Source organism: Cebidichthys violaceus, unplaced genomic scaffold (assembly GCF_023349555.1).
Source record: "Cebidichthys violaceus isolate CVI_PGR_0920_01 unplaced genomic scaffold, fCebVio1.0.p SCAF_162, whole genome shotgun sequence".
NCBI lineage: Eukaryota > Metazoa > Chordata > Actinopteri > Perciformes > Stichaeidae > Cebidichthys > Cebidichthys violaceus.
In genome coordinates, this window is record NW_027176332.1 from 120,344 (window position 1) to 135,377 (window position 15,034).

The 15,034-nt window shown below is 44.6% G+C and overlaps 1 protein-coding gene across 1 annotated transcript in view; it reads left to right on the plus strand.

The window, feature by feature from the left end:
• LOC137873369 (contactin-associated protein-like 4) overlaps nucleotides 1-9,392 on the plus strand; it is a 38,974-nt gene extending 29,582 nt beyond the window's left edge. The window contains exons 18-22 of the mRNA XM_068711568.1: nucleotides 1,473-1,606; nucleotides 2,826-2,913; nucleotides 4,643-4,858; nucleotides 5,485-5,556; nucleotides 8,484-9,392. Coding sequence (XP_068567669.1) covers nucleotides 1,473-1,606; nucleotides 2,826-2,913; nucleotides 4,643-4,858; nucleotides 5,485-5,556; nucleotides 8,484-8,680 — 707 coding nt within the window. The 3' untranslated portion in view covers nucleotides 8,681-9,392. The remainder of the gene's footprint in view (nucleotides 1-1,472; nucleotides 1,607-2,825; nucleotides 2,914-4,642; nucleotides 4,859-5,484; nucleotides 5,557-8,483) is intronic.
• The last annotated feature ends 5,642 nt before the right edge of the window (nucleotides 9,393-15,034 follow it).

The window sequence follows — 15,034 nt, forward strand, 5'->3', positions numbered from 1 at the left end:
GCTGCCGTTCACGTCAGCGTTAAATCAGGCGGCGAGAGGCGGGGGGGGGGGGGGGGGGGGGGGGGTTGATAAAGGATCCTTTTGATGATGAAACACTTTGTGGCATTTTTAAAGATCTGCATCTTCATTTTTAAAGATCTTCAGTGCCACAGTGAAAATCATCGGCTTTGGTCTTTGTTTACAATGAAAAGCATTGCCAGCCTTATCTTCTAAAGATCATGCTGGTAGTTTTCATCCATCTGGATCTGAGGGAGACATAAAAGTTACGATTACTGTCCCTCTTATTCTTTTGTTAGAGTTACATTATTGTTGCGTCGTGACAGGAGCATGTGAGCTTTTTGTGAGATTCCACTTGTTAGCGTCTTCGTCTGACATCAGTGATTACAGAGCTGAAAGCAAAACAATTCACAAGCTACGTTAGTGAAAATGGAACCTAGAAGACAAACAAACATCGACATGAATGTATATCATGAAACACATTATGGTAAATGGATTGTTTTCTTGTATTAAAATGGAGGGTTAGATGTTGTTTTTTTGGCAGCTTATTCAAATATCAGGGTTCTCATTCACTTTTGTGCGTTAACGCTGATTTCTATGCATAGAATCCAAATGATCAATTTCTTCTTGTGCTGGGAAATGTGAGTACCAGGCATGCCAGCAAACTCCAAGGGGCAGACAGGTATAATCACAGACAAACCCGTTCCTAAATTACAGATACACAAACTCGACTGTCAGCCATGTAATACAGATAGATTATAAGGTCTTGTAACCAATTCTTTCACAGGAAATTAGGCCATTAATGCCTCTATTTCATCTTGTTTCTGTTGTTACTGCACCACTGAGCACATGTGGCTCAGTATGAGAGAGGAACAGAATCTGGTAATGGCATTAAATTGTGAACAATCTGCATTTAATATGAACTGTTGTGTTACGGTACCATTCGTTTTAATTGGCAGGTTTATCTTGTGTGCAACAATTATGAAGCAAATTAATACAAACTTGTAATCCATGAATTGCATTGAAGTTCTACTGTGCCCACTGTCGTCTTTTTATTTTTAAACGTAATTCGCAGGTTCTGAAAAATATAAATAATGCATGATTGAAAAGCCTCTGCAGCTTACATAGAAACTCTTCTTTCCTGGTTGCCGTGGCCGAAGGATTTCATGCATTCACAATTATTCCCAAGAAATGCTCATATGAACTTCTGCAATGCTTTAATATGCACTATGCATTTGCTCTGTAAAATGGAAAATAAGCTTTCCTATATATGTCTTATCTTCCACACAGCCTGCAGACATTACATGGTATTCATAGTTTGCAATGAAATTACCCATTTATCTAAATTAACTTGAATCTGTATCCCATTTTTGGCAGTATTGGGGACTCATTTTCTTTGAGACATGTTGTTCATTGGGAGACATGTTGTGTCTCTTTCAGCCTCCTGTGTTTGACTTGTTGACTTGTGTGCGCAGACATGCTGGAGGTGAGGTACAGACTGGACAGCAGCAAAGACGCTGAGATCCTGAGGAGCACGGCGACAAACCTCGCCAACGGACAGCTTCACGCCGTCGTCATCGGCAGAGTGGCAGACGCCGTCTCTGTGCAGGTAACGCTCACAATAACACCGCTCTCAGTCTGCTCTGAACCCTGAGTCACCCCGGTGTTCCCAGCAGCTTCTCTGTCAGTCGACTTCAGCGACAAGAAGACAGCAGGGAAACAACAGCAGATAATAAAACCTGAGCTGCAGTAAAACAGTGGACCCAAACATTAGCAGCTTGGAAACAACTGCAAAGTGCTATTTTCTCTTTCCTTTAAAACAAGACTTGCTCTTCTAGCTTTGGGCACTAGATCCCCCTGTTTTTCACATTATACTAACAATGGGGCACCTGATTCAAAGACATAATCTTTGCTGAGTGATAATGTTACACTTCATATGCTGATGATACACCGCTGTACCTTCAAATGTGTTCCCACGAACAAACACCACCCACTCGCTCTCACTCCTAACTCTTTAGACACCAACTGTTGGTCAGTGCCCCTCGACATCTAGTACCAACGTACGATCCTTCACCCAGAAGACAGCTGCTCGTTCCCCGTGTGAAACGAGAAGTCAACGTTGATTTATTTGTCGCGTACTTCAGTAACGTCACTTCCGCAGTTGTTTTAACCCACATGACGATCTTTTCCAAACCGGTTGTTGCCTAAACCTAACTAAGTTGTTTCCTGTGAAGACGGAACTTTATTTTGAAAAGACTGTATGTAACGAGCGGAAATTGACACACGTTGGCTTTCATAGATTTTCGTCCAGACCACTGTGTCCTGTTTAAAACTAAATGTAAACATTGATATTTTGTCACTCCAGTCGTTGCGTGAGTTGATAATCACGTGACTTGTTTGTCACTGGCAAGTCGTTTCTCAAGCTAAAGTAAACTACGCTCTTTACCTAACCAAAACTGTTTTTTTTACGAAAACGTAAGCAGACAAAGTTTATTTTAAAAAGACACGTAACGAGTGGAAACTGAGCGGTACTGTTAAGTCCAAAACGGACGCCAGAGAGGAATCTAGAGCATGACAGTTTGAAGCTTAGGGACACTTACTAAGCGTCGGTATTTGACGCGTTGGGAGTGAGAACATGAACCACAGATAGACGTCTCCTTTACTGTCTCTCTAATTCTCATCTTAGGTCCTAGTGGTACAATAGCCAAAACTTCTATCCATCTTAATATATTACATCATTTTGCTTTGTTTGTTTAACAGGCTCGGATAAACTGGCTCTAAGTTGTGCAATCCAGCAATGTTGAGTTTGAAATCTTACTTTCTTTCAGATTGACCAGAACACCAAAGAGGACTTCAACCTGACATCTGATGTAGAATTCAATGCCATCCGGTCGCTGGTGCTTGGCAGGGTGCACGGTAAGTGAGACGGCTACAAAAGCCCAGGCAAGATCTTTCAGACTGAAGAGCACTCAGACAGACTAATTTCAGAAAGGCTTTGCCTCATCAGGCAATAAGGTAATGGAAACTTTCATCATGATGGTTTGATCCCCAGGACAGCTGTAAGACGGCTGTCTAGACCATATAATAGGTAAAGAAAAAACATCGAAATGAATCTAAAGAAGATTTGAAGCTAGAGATTGAGACCATAAACTGTTTACTGAGGGAATAAATCAAGAGAGAAGTAGAGTCATTTTAGACTAGACTTTTATACAACCAGAGGAGTCGCCCCCTGATGGACACTAGAGAGAATGCAGGTTTTAATTTTGGCTTCACTTTTCAGACCCAGAGGTTTCCACTTGATATTTGGTTATAACACAAAGTATTGGACAATCTGAAACTTAGATATGATGATGACAAGATAGATGGATAGATTAAAAATATATGGGGGTTTAAAGTTATTAAAATTCACCCTCTGGGGATCATGATTGTTGGTGCCAAATGTCATAGCAATCCATCCAAAAGCAGTTGAGACATTTCACTCAAAACCACAAACGTCAAACTCACGGTGGCGCTAGAGGAAAAATAAGGGCACCACAGATATCTGTAGAACATTTTATGGAAATCTATTTATTAGTTGTTGAGATATTTAAGTGGTGGGACCAACCGAGAGACCGCCATAAACAGGATAGAAATCCTGTCGAGGCCGTGTGACTCTTTGTCACAAACAAAGAAAAACAAATCTACCACGTAGCAGCTTATGCAGGATTTCATGCATAATAAATGTAGAGAGCGCTTTCTTTGTTGCCACAATGCATTGCCACAACATTGCTCTGTTTACGACACAATTATGCCACTTGTCCTGAACACACAACCGTTTCAAGGCCAGTGCTCACTTTGCACAGCTTGCGCTGTGGTTTTTATGCAAGCTGTTGGTCAACGATGCAGTGAAAATCTATTCACGCAGGCTTGGTCTCATCCAGCATTCGCAGCATTACCTACGAAAAATTAAATGTACTGATGCCAACTCATGTGCTTGCATACAGAGTATACACAAAGCGATTTCAACTTCCCAGACAGGACAGGCGTTTAAAAGCCTTTGAGGAGGTTCTCTTGGGAGGTTATGGGTCTTTCAATGCTGCTAATGACTCTTTCACTTCATACATATTGCATCCGCTTTGGATGAGTAACATTGCTGTATTAGCGCTACAATATAGAGTGCTTTCGCTCTTTTTCATATTCAGTAGGTTCATCGCAGTGTTGAACAATGAAGACTTTGCCTCTGATTCACTCAGAAAGACAGACAGAAACGCCCACAGGGTGCTCTGATAAAATGTCTGCAGGAGGAAAAAGCAAATAGCGATGCTCTGGATTAAATAAAATCCTCCTAAACCAGGGAGTCGGTAAGACTATTCTTTCTGCCTGGTTCGCCTCAGACAGATCCGACATGCAACAGAGACACAGCTTCACTGTGATGCACTTTGTCATGACCTAGTTATGTTCTTTTTGAACAGAGACTAAGAAATAGGTTGTTAATAAGATGAGAGGCTGTGGGACTATACCCTCACCCAGGTGTAGCACTGCCACCGCAAACCCACTGCAAAAAGTAATGCTTGTCTTTTATCGGCACGCTTTGATTCAGCCATTGATACCCAGTGTGCGTTGGGGGATTCGTGACGTACCCGCGTTGTCTTTCTTTCTTCTTCAGACTCTGGCGAGTTGGACCCGGTGCTGTCTCCGCTCGCCTCCCTGGGTTTCACAGGCTGTCTGTCCGGCGTCCTCTTTAACTCCGTCAGCCCTCTGAAAGCCGCTCTGCTCCGCCCGGACACCAGCCCCGTCGTCGTGTCCGGCCCACTGGTCCAGTCCAATTGTGGCTCCACTTCAGCCAATCCCTACGCCGCGGAAACCACGCACCACCTATCAGGTCAGAGGGCACGTTCATTTTTGAAAAGACTGTAATGCATGTGAGGCTTTTATAGGGAAAAAAAAAACGCACAACAAAATGAGGAGTATCATTTCATGAGATATCATACGAGGCCGCCGTGTGAGGTTGATCAAGTTGATGTTTCTTCTCTCAACAATTCCCGGCTCTCTAATCGCCGGCGTACTCCTACAAGTATGGAGCGCCCACTTTCTCACGGGACTCACGTTAAAAACAATATTATTGAGGTTATCGTAGGTTATCTGTGTGGGTGCTACCACTCAAACTTCACAATGGGACCTTCGGGTGTCTAATAACGTAATGACACCGAGTTAATGATCACAACACAAGGCAATTAATTCACTTTCCTTTGCCATATCGGTCCTCCGTGGTCACAATACAGAGAACTTAGTGGAGGTGTGCTGTGGTGTCCGTTCTCTCTGCTGTACTTTTCATTTTTTATTCTTCATGTCGCTAATGACCTCCTTGCTCCTTTCTTCTCATCCGCTCACCTTCGTTTCGTCTTTTTCCTCCTCATCACTCTTGCTATTCCCCCTGCATTTGTCCTCTCTGTTCTTTCCTCTCCGCCGTCCCTCCGGCCTCTTTTCTTTCGTGTCTCTGTGCTGCAGGCCAGTCTGGATCAGTGGGAACAGGTCAGCCCGTGGTGAATGCCATCAGGAGTGACTCGGCTCTAATTGGAGGTACTGTAGCAGCGGCGTTTCTCACTGTAACGCCGGCCTCATCCTCAATCATGAGACGGGGACTGTCTGCGAAACAAGCAGAGATGATGTGATGCTGCCACGGTCTCAGATAGATCTCAAAGGTGTCTTGAGCACCTGCTGTTTGGCCTCATAAAGGAGAGGAAGTGTCCTTTTCAAGGGTGTTATTATGAGGAACTTTTAACTGGTGACCGTGTCTCTGTTTAATCCTGATCCTCTATATGACCTACATCAGTAATCGAGACCATCAGAGAGAAGATGGTCTTTTTCTATTATTAATTAATTAATTATTAATGGTTAATCGGAGCCACCGGGTCTGATTCTGGTGAAATCAGGTGACAACATGCAGGTTCACCAGAAACTCCTTCAGCTCAGACTCCAGCAGAGACCTGGTCCACCGTGGACAGACCCAGATCCTCCAGCAGAAACCCGGTCCACCGTGGACAGACCCAGATCCTCCAGTAGAGACCGGTCCACCGTGGACAGACCCAGATCCTCCAGCAGAGACCCGGTCCACCGTGGACAGACCCAAATCTTCCAGCAAGAGACCGGTCCACCGTGGACAGACCTAGATCCTCCAGCAGAGACCGGTCCACGGTGGACAGACCCAGATCCTCCAGCAAGAGACCGGTCCACTGTGGACAGACCCAGATCCTCCAGCAAGAGACCGGTGCACCGTGGACAGACCAGATCCTCCAGCAGAGACCCGTTCCACCATGGACAGACCCAAATCTTCCAGCAAGAGACCGGTCCACCGTGGACAGACCTAGATCCTCCAGCAGAGACCGGTCCACGGTGGACAGACCCAGATCCTCCAGCAGAGACCGGTCCACCGTGGACAGACCCAGATCCTCCAGCAAGAGACCGGTGCACCGTGGACAGACCAGATCCTCCAGCAGAGACCCGTTCCACCATGGACAGACCCAGATCCTCCAGCAAGAGACCGGTCCACCGTGGACAGACCCAGATCATCCAGCAGAGACCCGGTTCACCGTGGACAGACCCAGATCATCCAGCAGAGACCCGGTTCACCGTGGACAGACCCAGATCCTCCAGCAGAGACCGGTCCACCATGGACCTTTGTGATATAGAAGGGCTCGGTTAGGTTACAGTTCAAAAACTCACACCTGATCACTGAAGACCTGACAGTGAAATAATGGATACAAGAGTTTTATTAAAGCTCAATGCGCGTTGTATGTTTGAGTGATGTGGAGTTCGTTGTCTTTTAAATATTCATTGGTTGTCCAGCAGGAACGTTTCCATAAAATTTGCATGCTGCGTAGCAGTTTGGACGAAAGCCCCGAGTTATCGCTCAAAACACGGCGACTGTGTCTGGACACACAAAGGAAACCACAACTAATTAGAATACAAATGACTTCATTCCCCGAGTGCAACGACTGTACGTCTTTTTTAACAACGGTGCAGAGACCTTCTATTAGCTGGAATTGCCCCGCGAGCCTGCAGAGAATGAGCTGGCTGCACCTCTAATGGAGAGAAAGCAATCTAATGGGTTTTTTTTCACTGCCCGTTGGGCAACTGACCATGTTGCTTTTAAGTAGGAGTTATTTCTTCATGTAATGTTTCATCTCCAATTTGGTTGTGCAGTTCTAATCTGTCCCATTTGAAAACAACAAACACAAACAAACTAAAATACCAAATGTAACTATAATATTGATGAAGCTTCCGTGTAAACATAACGGTCATTATGTGAATGCTACTGAGTTAAACACAGCTACAGAATGTGTCTGAAATTAGCCGGGTTCTTTACAGCTGCTGTTGATCTGTGCATCTCCATTTAAAAGCTCTACTTTTTATTCTAGCTTGAAATAGTTTTAGACGTTGCACTTTAAATTTCACCTCACAATCATCATTAACTGCAGCTGTTACGCAGATCTCCTTCCCCTCTCGTTCGTTATTTTTGCTTATATTTCTGTACGATAATGAAGTGAAGTCAGAGTCCAGGGCTTTATCTCGAGATGGTTCTGCTCTTTGAAAACATGTGAATTTCTAGTTGAAATGTTTTCTGTTTCTTAACCTGCTGCGATGTGTGTGACAAGACAACAAACCCAAATTGAAGCCTAAGCTGCAGGAGAATACGCGGGAATGTCTGCAACACAACAATGTTTAATGTCCCGGAGAGGATCCAGAATTGTTAACAGGACTTGAGAAAAGCCAGGGAACTTACCAGACCTTGAGCAGGTTTGCAACGAAGAATCGGCACAAAAAACATTAAAGCATTCTCTCTAGTGTCCACCAGGGGGCGACTCCTCTGGTTGTATAGAAGTCTAGTCTAAAATGACTCTACTTCTCTCTTGATTTATTCCCTCAGTAAACATTGTAAACATGAGTTTATGGTCTCAATCTCTAGTTTACAGTCTTCTTCAATACAGCATGATGTTCATTTAGTACATTATGCTCCATTTAGAGTCAAACACACCATAAAGCAGGGGATGCTTTAGGGGCGGGGCCACACGGTGATTGACAGGTCTCTTACCAGAGACGTATACGGCGTCTCTACGTCACTCCTCCTCAGTCCAAATATGGTCACTTCCTGTTCATCAGTTGCAGAAAAAAAACAACATGGCAACGGCTGTAATCCAAGATGGCGACAGGGAAATTGCTGAACTCGAGGCTTCAAAACATCAGTCCACAAACCAATGGGTGACATCACCATGACTACGTCCACTTCTTATATACAGTCGATGGTCCAGGGTGCCTCTATTAAATTATGACGCTAACAGTTTTGTGTTTTGCATCTCATTCAGGCTGATTTATTAGATTTTCAATGTGAAGAAAAATGTGGGGTTTTTTTCCAGTTGATCCTATGATGGAAAACAACACTGTGTGAGTAAATGAAGGCCACCCTCCCACTGAGCCGCTGTCACTGACTTGTGCCGTTTGCTCTGCAGGCGTGATAGCGGTGGTGATCTTCGTGACCGTGTCAGCGTTAGCCGTGATGGCCCGAGTCCTCTACAGGAGGAAAGGGGCGTGTCAGAGCCGGGAAGCGAAAACGGCGAAGCCCGACGACAACCCGGAGCTGGCGTTCAGCGGCCAGCCCGGCTCACACCGCGGCCCGAGTGAGAACCAGAGGGAATACTTCATCTAGGTGGAGGGTTTGGACCTGCTGCTGACCGGACAGAGACAGAGACGACTTCTCAAGCCTCAGTGCTTTACGATACAAACTCTGTACAAACTGAAGCCGAGCGGAGACTCCAGCAGAACTATACCCTCGTGTTCTGTCTTCTCTTCTCTTGTTTTTTTTTTTTTTTTTGTTGCTTCTGTGGTTTGTAAAGACTGCGTAAAGATGCACCAGAACAAAGTGTTGAATTTGTAATATGTCAGTACTGCCGGAGAGTCGAGCAATTGTAGATATTTAAAGACGTGTGACTTTATATCAATCGGTCCTTTTCTGTGTCTTGTTGAAGCGATTAAAGGAGGAACTGTATTTTTCATGGAGTTGTTGGTATGAAAGTAAGAAACAGTTTTGTCGGGTCTGAGGGGATTTAAATACATTTTTCCGACATGGATAATGAATGTTTAATGTTTTGAGTGAGTGACTCTAGTTATTTGAATTTCCAGTTGTTGTTGTTTTGTTTTGTATTCATTATTTAGTTTTTTTGCACCTGCTGTGTTCTCATTGAACATTTCCAATCTTCTCAAAAGTTTTGTGATTTTCGTTCTTTACGTCGCAGCACGAAGCAAAACTGGACTCATATTTATTTTCCTTTGCTTGATTTTTAATTTTTTGGTCTTCTTTCGGTCACTCTCCTGCCTCCGGCTCTCAATGTAGTTCTGAACAGTAAAAGTGTTGAGACGGACCCGGGTTCCTGTGGACTTTCTGTTCATTCCAACTCAAACATTTCATGGATCTTTACTTCGAGCGCCGGTCTAGTTCCGTTCAATTTCAGAGAAGGCAGACGTCAATACGGTCGATGTCTCTCATCCTTACTTATCAGTCCAGACCAAAAACATCTCGATCGATAAACGGCACTAAAGAGGAATAATGTGTATTTTAGATTTTGGGGTGAACTGACCCCTTTAATATCAGAGTAAGCTACTTCTCTCACAAAATGTAATCCCTCCGACAGCCAGCCTTGACGTCTAAACACGATAAATATTTTACTCGTAATACCACGGCATGCTCGGAAAAGGAGACAGGGCATGCTGGGAAAAATGAGGCTCAGCTTTCTACCGAAACAGGCGCTGAACATAAAACCCGGTGATACGGTGAGCTGGTTGGTACAGTGTGTTGTGTAAAACTATAAACACACAGACGTGAGACATCGGAGCAGCTGAAGTGTCGGTTTGAGGAATCGGTTTGTGGGTTTTTTTGGTTCGTCGCGGATATTTTAGTGAGAAACACTAATGTTTGATCTCTTCTTTCCCTTCAGCTTAATCGCAGACCTGCACCAGCGTTACCGAAAAGATCTATTCTAAAAGCAGAGGTTTTGTAGAACCCAATCAATGAACATGAGATTCTGAGGTCGATCAATGGAAAACCTTTTTAAACACCTGAATAGAGCAGCATCGTTTGAGGTTCAGACACCCGAACGTCTGAATCAATTATTCCTCTTGTTACCACGCATTTCCATGCCTGCATGTTTGGCCCCTTTTAAGGCAGCTTTTAGATGGGGTGTTTCCTTCACAATGTGACATTTCTGATGGATATTAATATGCATCTGTCTGCAGAGAAGAGACAGCTGTGAGCGGCCGCTTTTGTGAGGCGTCCAGGTGCTGGAGATGTCAAGCTAATTCTTGTCACTGGCCCACCTATAGCCTCTCTCTCCGGGCTGCAGCGATAACACTCGGACGCGGAGCTTTGACATGTGATGGGTCCTCCCACGGCCTGCTGTCCGCCCTCTACACACACACACACACACACACACACACACACACACACACACACACACACACACACACACACACAGGGCTTAGGGTGTCCATTTTCGTTGGCATACGTCCAGACTGAGTTGGGTTTGGGGCTGAAATGTGGTTTGCTACTATTTTACTTTTATACAACCCATGCATACAACCCATTGTGTCTCGCTTTATCCCACGTGCACCATTCTGCATCCCCTACATACAAACAGATGTGTTTAATGGTTATTTCTACAGGATAATATAAAGTGTTTCTTCTTGATTTAACCTTGTCTGGCCACTTTGTCCTGATGTCAGTCAGTGTTGTTTCATGAAGCAGAGCTGCTTTAAGGTTTACTTTATCAGAGGCTTTTGTTTGTGTGGGAGGGAGGGATGGTTGGTTAAAGTTTACTGAGAGGAACTTTATCTGGTTATGAAACAATTCTAAGTCTCAATTCAACACGGATGCCTCAATATGACCTACATAAATAAAAGAGACCATCCGCGAGAAGATTGTCTATTTCTATACAGTTATTCTTAGTGCTTGTCAGTGGACCAATTCCAGCAAAATCAGATTAAGTCATGCAGGTTCACCAGAAACTCCTTCAGCTCAGACTCCAGCAGAGACCGGTCCACCGTGGACAGACCCAGATCCTCCAGCAGAGACCCGGTCCACCATGGACAGACCCAGATCCGGCTTCTCTGCAGCCTTCGACCTGCAGTCGGAGATCCGGAGAGAGGAGGAGAGCTCAGCTCCCGGCAGCAGCAGCAGCGTCTCCTCCTCCTCCTCCTCCTCCAGGAGCAGAGCTTCTCCTCTCTGGGAGCCAACACTGACACCACGCTGCTGGAGACCCAGGACGTGTTGCTGGACCCGCTGGAGGGAAGGGAGGCAACGGGAGAACCAGAACCAGGACTGAGAGGGGCAGACTGTCAGACCCTGATGCAGTAAAATTTGTGGTTTTCTAAAAGGGAGTCTGGCGCTCGGTAAAAGTATCACTTTTTTTCCACAGGGACCAACAAAATCTACACAAAATGAAAGTTCCTCCTCATAACTTAGTTACATTAGGTTTACGGTTCATTTTGAGAGAGAGGCACCTGAGCAAACCAGTTAATAAAGGTAGAAGGTATCTCATTAGGGCCCAGACATCCTGCTCAAAAGAAGATTTAAAAGTGGACACTTGAGAAACTAAATGCTCATACTTGAGTCTGTTCTGTCAATGCAGGAACCAGACTTCTAAATGAAACAAAACACTGTGAATTTAAATAAAGACGCTATGAACAGAGGAAGAGAGCCTCTGTGATGTTGTGTGCTCCTTCAAAACACCGTGTGGTCCGGATAATTAACAGCCGCCTGCTATCAGGTTAGAGATCCCGTAGGACTGCAGCAGCTCCAACAGAAACCTGCTGATTATGAACGGCCTCTCTGGCTCTGTATCGCCTCTGCATCCATCATAATCACGCGGGGAGAAAAAAAAAGAAATGCGTCCAGAATATGAATGTGACATGTATTGATGATGAAAGACTCGTGTGCTGGTGCTGCTGGCCGCGGCGTCCCCGTCCCGATTCCCGCTGTCCCTCGTCTCAGCGGGGGCTTGGTGCTGTTAAAAAGACCTGCTGACGGCACGCGGACCGCCTCGGTGCGCAGTCGTCAGGGGTCAGCGGCGTGCGGGCCACGGGTTGGACCGCTGAAGCGAAACTCCCTGCTGTGTGAAGTTTAGCTCATGACAAAGCTTTTTTTCCTCTCTCTCTCTCTTGGCTGCAGATGTCAATTGGGCAAAGACGCGACTCGCCACACGACAGCAGAACCACGGCGGGCGGTTCTAGTTTGTTTTTCATACCACTTTATTCAAAGCGGTGACTCTACCCCACGCCGGAGATCACAGCGTGGCTGTCAGCTCTCTCATCCCCCGTGTCCCTCAGCACAGCAGCAGTGGGAGGAATCACATTTGGCCAGTGGTGGGCCGTCAGGGCCAGCAAAGCCTTCTCTGCTGGCCTGGGCAGAATCACAAAAGTTATAGCTATTTTATAATTGAATCATTTCTCATAAATACACTTTTTCCCCATTAGCTTATTATCTCATTGCATAGCTACTGTCTCCCTCAGTGCAGCTTGTTTTAAGTAGAGCTTTTATCCAATCAGATTTCACCTCTATGCTGTCTCTCGGTAAAAAGAATCGAGGCCTTCAGACTTACAAGTAAGTTCAAGTAAATGGGGACGATAGTGTTGATTGGCATTGTCTTCAACCAATCAGATTCTTAGTTTGACATGTTGGGCGTGTTCTTTGACCTGCCAGATCCTTCTAGCTGGCCTACAAGTACGTGATTGGTCAGTGCCTCTGTCGAGCGGACATGTTCAGCCCTCAAACGCATTAAAACGTATTCATGAAATACAACTGGGGAGGCTCGACTGCCATCACTGGCGTCCATGAATCGAGAAGGACCTCTTACTAGAACTGAACCGCACCGATGTTCTACACAACCGCGTCATTAGACTCTTTGTTAACAAAGAAAGCAGGATGGACTTTGTCCTTAAATAGTGAACAGCAGCTTTGGTAAGTGAACTGCTTTTGTTTTTTTTACATCTGCAGTAGCGTGATTACTGTGTTCATTTGTCTATCGTGTCGTTTTCGTGATATGGTTAATATTGTTCCCTCTGATGTGAATACTATTGGAATGGCCCGTGCTCTTGAGTGTGTGGTATTTGAGATACCCAGCCGGTGAAGTGTTGCCTAACACAGTCATGCTAACACACGCTAACTGCTATCACTGAGGGTCAGCAGGTGGGCCACATGCAACCGAAACTGCAAGTTGGACTCTAAATTGACTCAATTTACAAAAGAGATTACTCCGTAATGTTAAATTGAATGAATACTGATGCCGACGTTGAGTTCTGGAGCATCGTTCTTCATGTGCACTATCTATCTTATCTAATAAAAACAATATAACGCTTTTTATCTACCAGAGTTTATTACATTTTTGGACTGAATCAATGTGTTCAAATTCACCGTCGGTTCTCAACCTGGCAACCTGCGAGAGCTTTGAATCTCGGGTGGAGGGAGGAGGGAATACATCTCTCTCTCCAATTATTTTTATTTGGCCTGTAGTATTCATAAATGTTAGCTGTCAGTGTTTGATATCGTTTCTTTTAACAAAATTCGTACCCGTTTACATCTCGCAAGTTTAGAATTTCAATTAGAAAATGTTTCTAAAAACACCCACAAGCGGCTATAAAAAAAAAAGTGCAGCTGTACAACTCATTGCCTGCAGGTGGCACAAGTGTCAAATGTACAGATGCTTTTACTTTCGTCATCTGTTGATGGTTTGAAATGTAACCGCAGCTCCTGCATCTATAACTCTGTGTGTCTTCACTCACTTTATTTTAAAACGAGAGCTCTTATTCGGGGTTAATTCAGCTCTGAATAAGCAACGGTTTTCTGTGGATTAATCCCGAACTGCTGCTGGTCTGTTGGGAAATATTTATGAGATTAATGCGGTTTCACTCACATTAGGTGCTTAGCTGCATATAACTCCTAAATATAGAGATACTACTGGGAATAATGATGATGAATAAACACACCCAGAGGATGTGGGGCTAATCTTGCGATGCAGTAATTATAATTCTAGAGGACAGCTTCACATCACAGGCTATCTGAAGATGAGATGGAGTTCATCTCTTTGTGTTCAAACGGTCTGTTTTCATCCAAAGAGTCTTTCATCGGTGAACACATACAAATGTTTCTTACATCCATCCGGTTTCACATCATTTCTCTTATCTCTCTGCTGTAGAGAGTATTTCCTAAAAAAAAAAAAAAAACGTACTTTTAAGTGTCCTATCTGATAGATATTGTTCATTGTAGCTGCTCTGGAAACAGATGAACTCAGTGTTTGGGTTAAGATTCATTAGATTTTAGTTCTGTCATGTGAGAATAAAAACACTAAAAGTCAAGAGGTGGCTTTAATTATGAGCTCTAACTTCAGCTGACAGAGGTAACTTTACAAACTAGCCGAAATGAGATTGTCCTTCAATCAGGGAGCTACTCGTCTCACCTGCCTCTGCTGACACACCTGACTTCCATCACTTAATTATCTCAGTCCTATAAATACACCTGTCTGTCAGCGGCGCTCTCCTTTGACACCCACTGCTTTGCATTTAACTGCTGTCACGGCGTCGCTGTGATGAGAAGTAATAGAAAAAGAGCGGTTTTGTTTTAAGCAACAAACAAAAGCAGCTTTTTTTTTTTTTTTTTTTTTTTTTAGCTGAGGCGGTGCACCTTGAATATTTCATGTGGATCCAAGCAACAGAGACTCTGAGTCTCCGGTGTTTTTTCTCTTCCAATTGAAACGGTCCTGTACCTATCTGAGCAACATGTCCCGGTTTAACTAGCCTGCCCTTCGAGAAGCATTAAAATAAAAGGCGGCGCTGAGCGAACGGGAGTAGAGGTCACCGGCAGCTCTATTGAGTCAGCTCTTCGTCTCGCTGCCGCTCGGATCAGATGCCACTGATGAAACTCTTGACACGTATCAACGCCGTCCCTTCTATTCCGTTTGACTGGCTACATTTATATTCTCCCAATGGTCCTCCTATACGTTATCCCAGAACATGA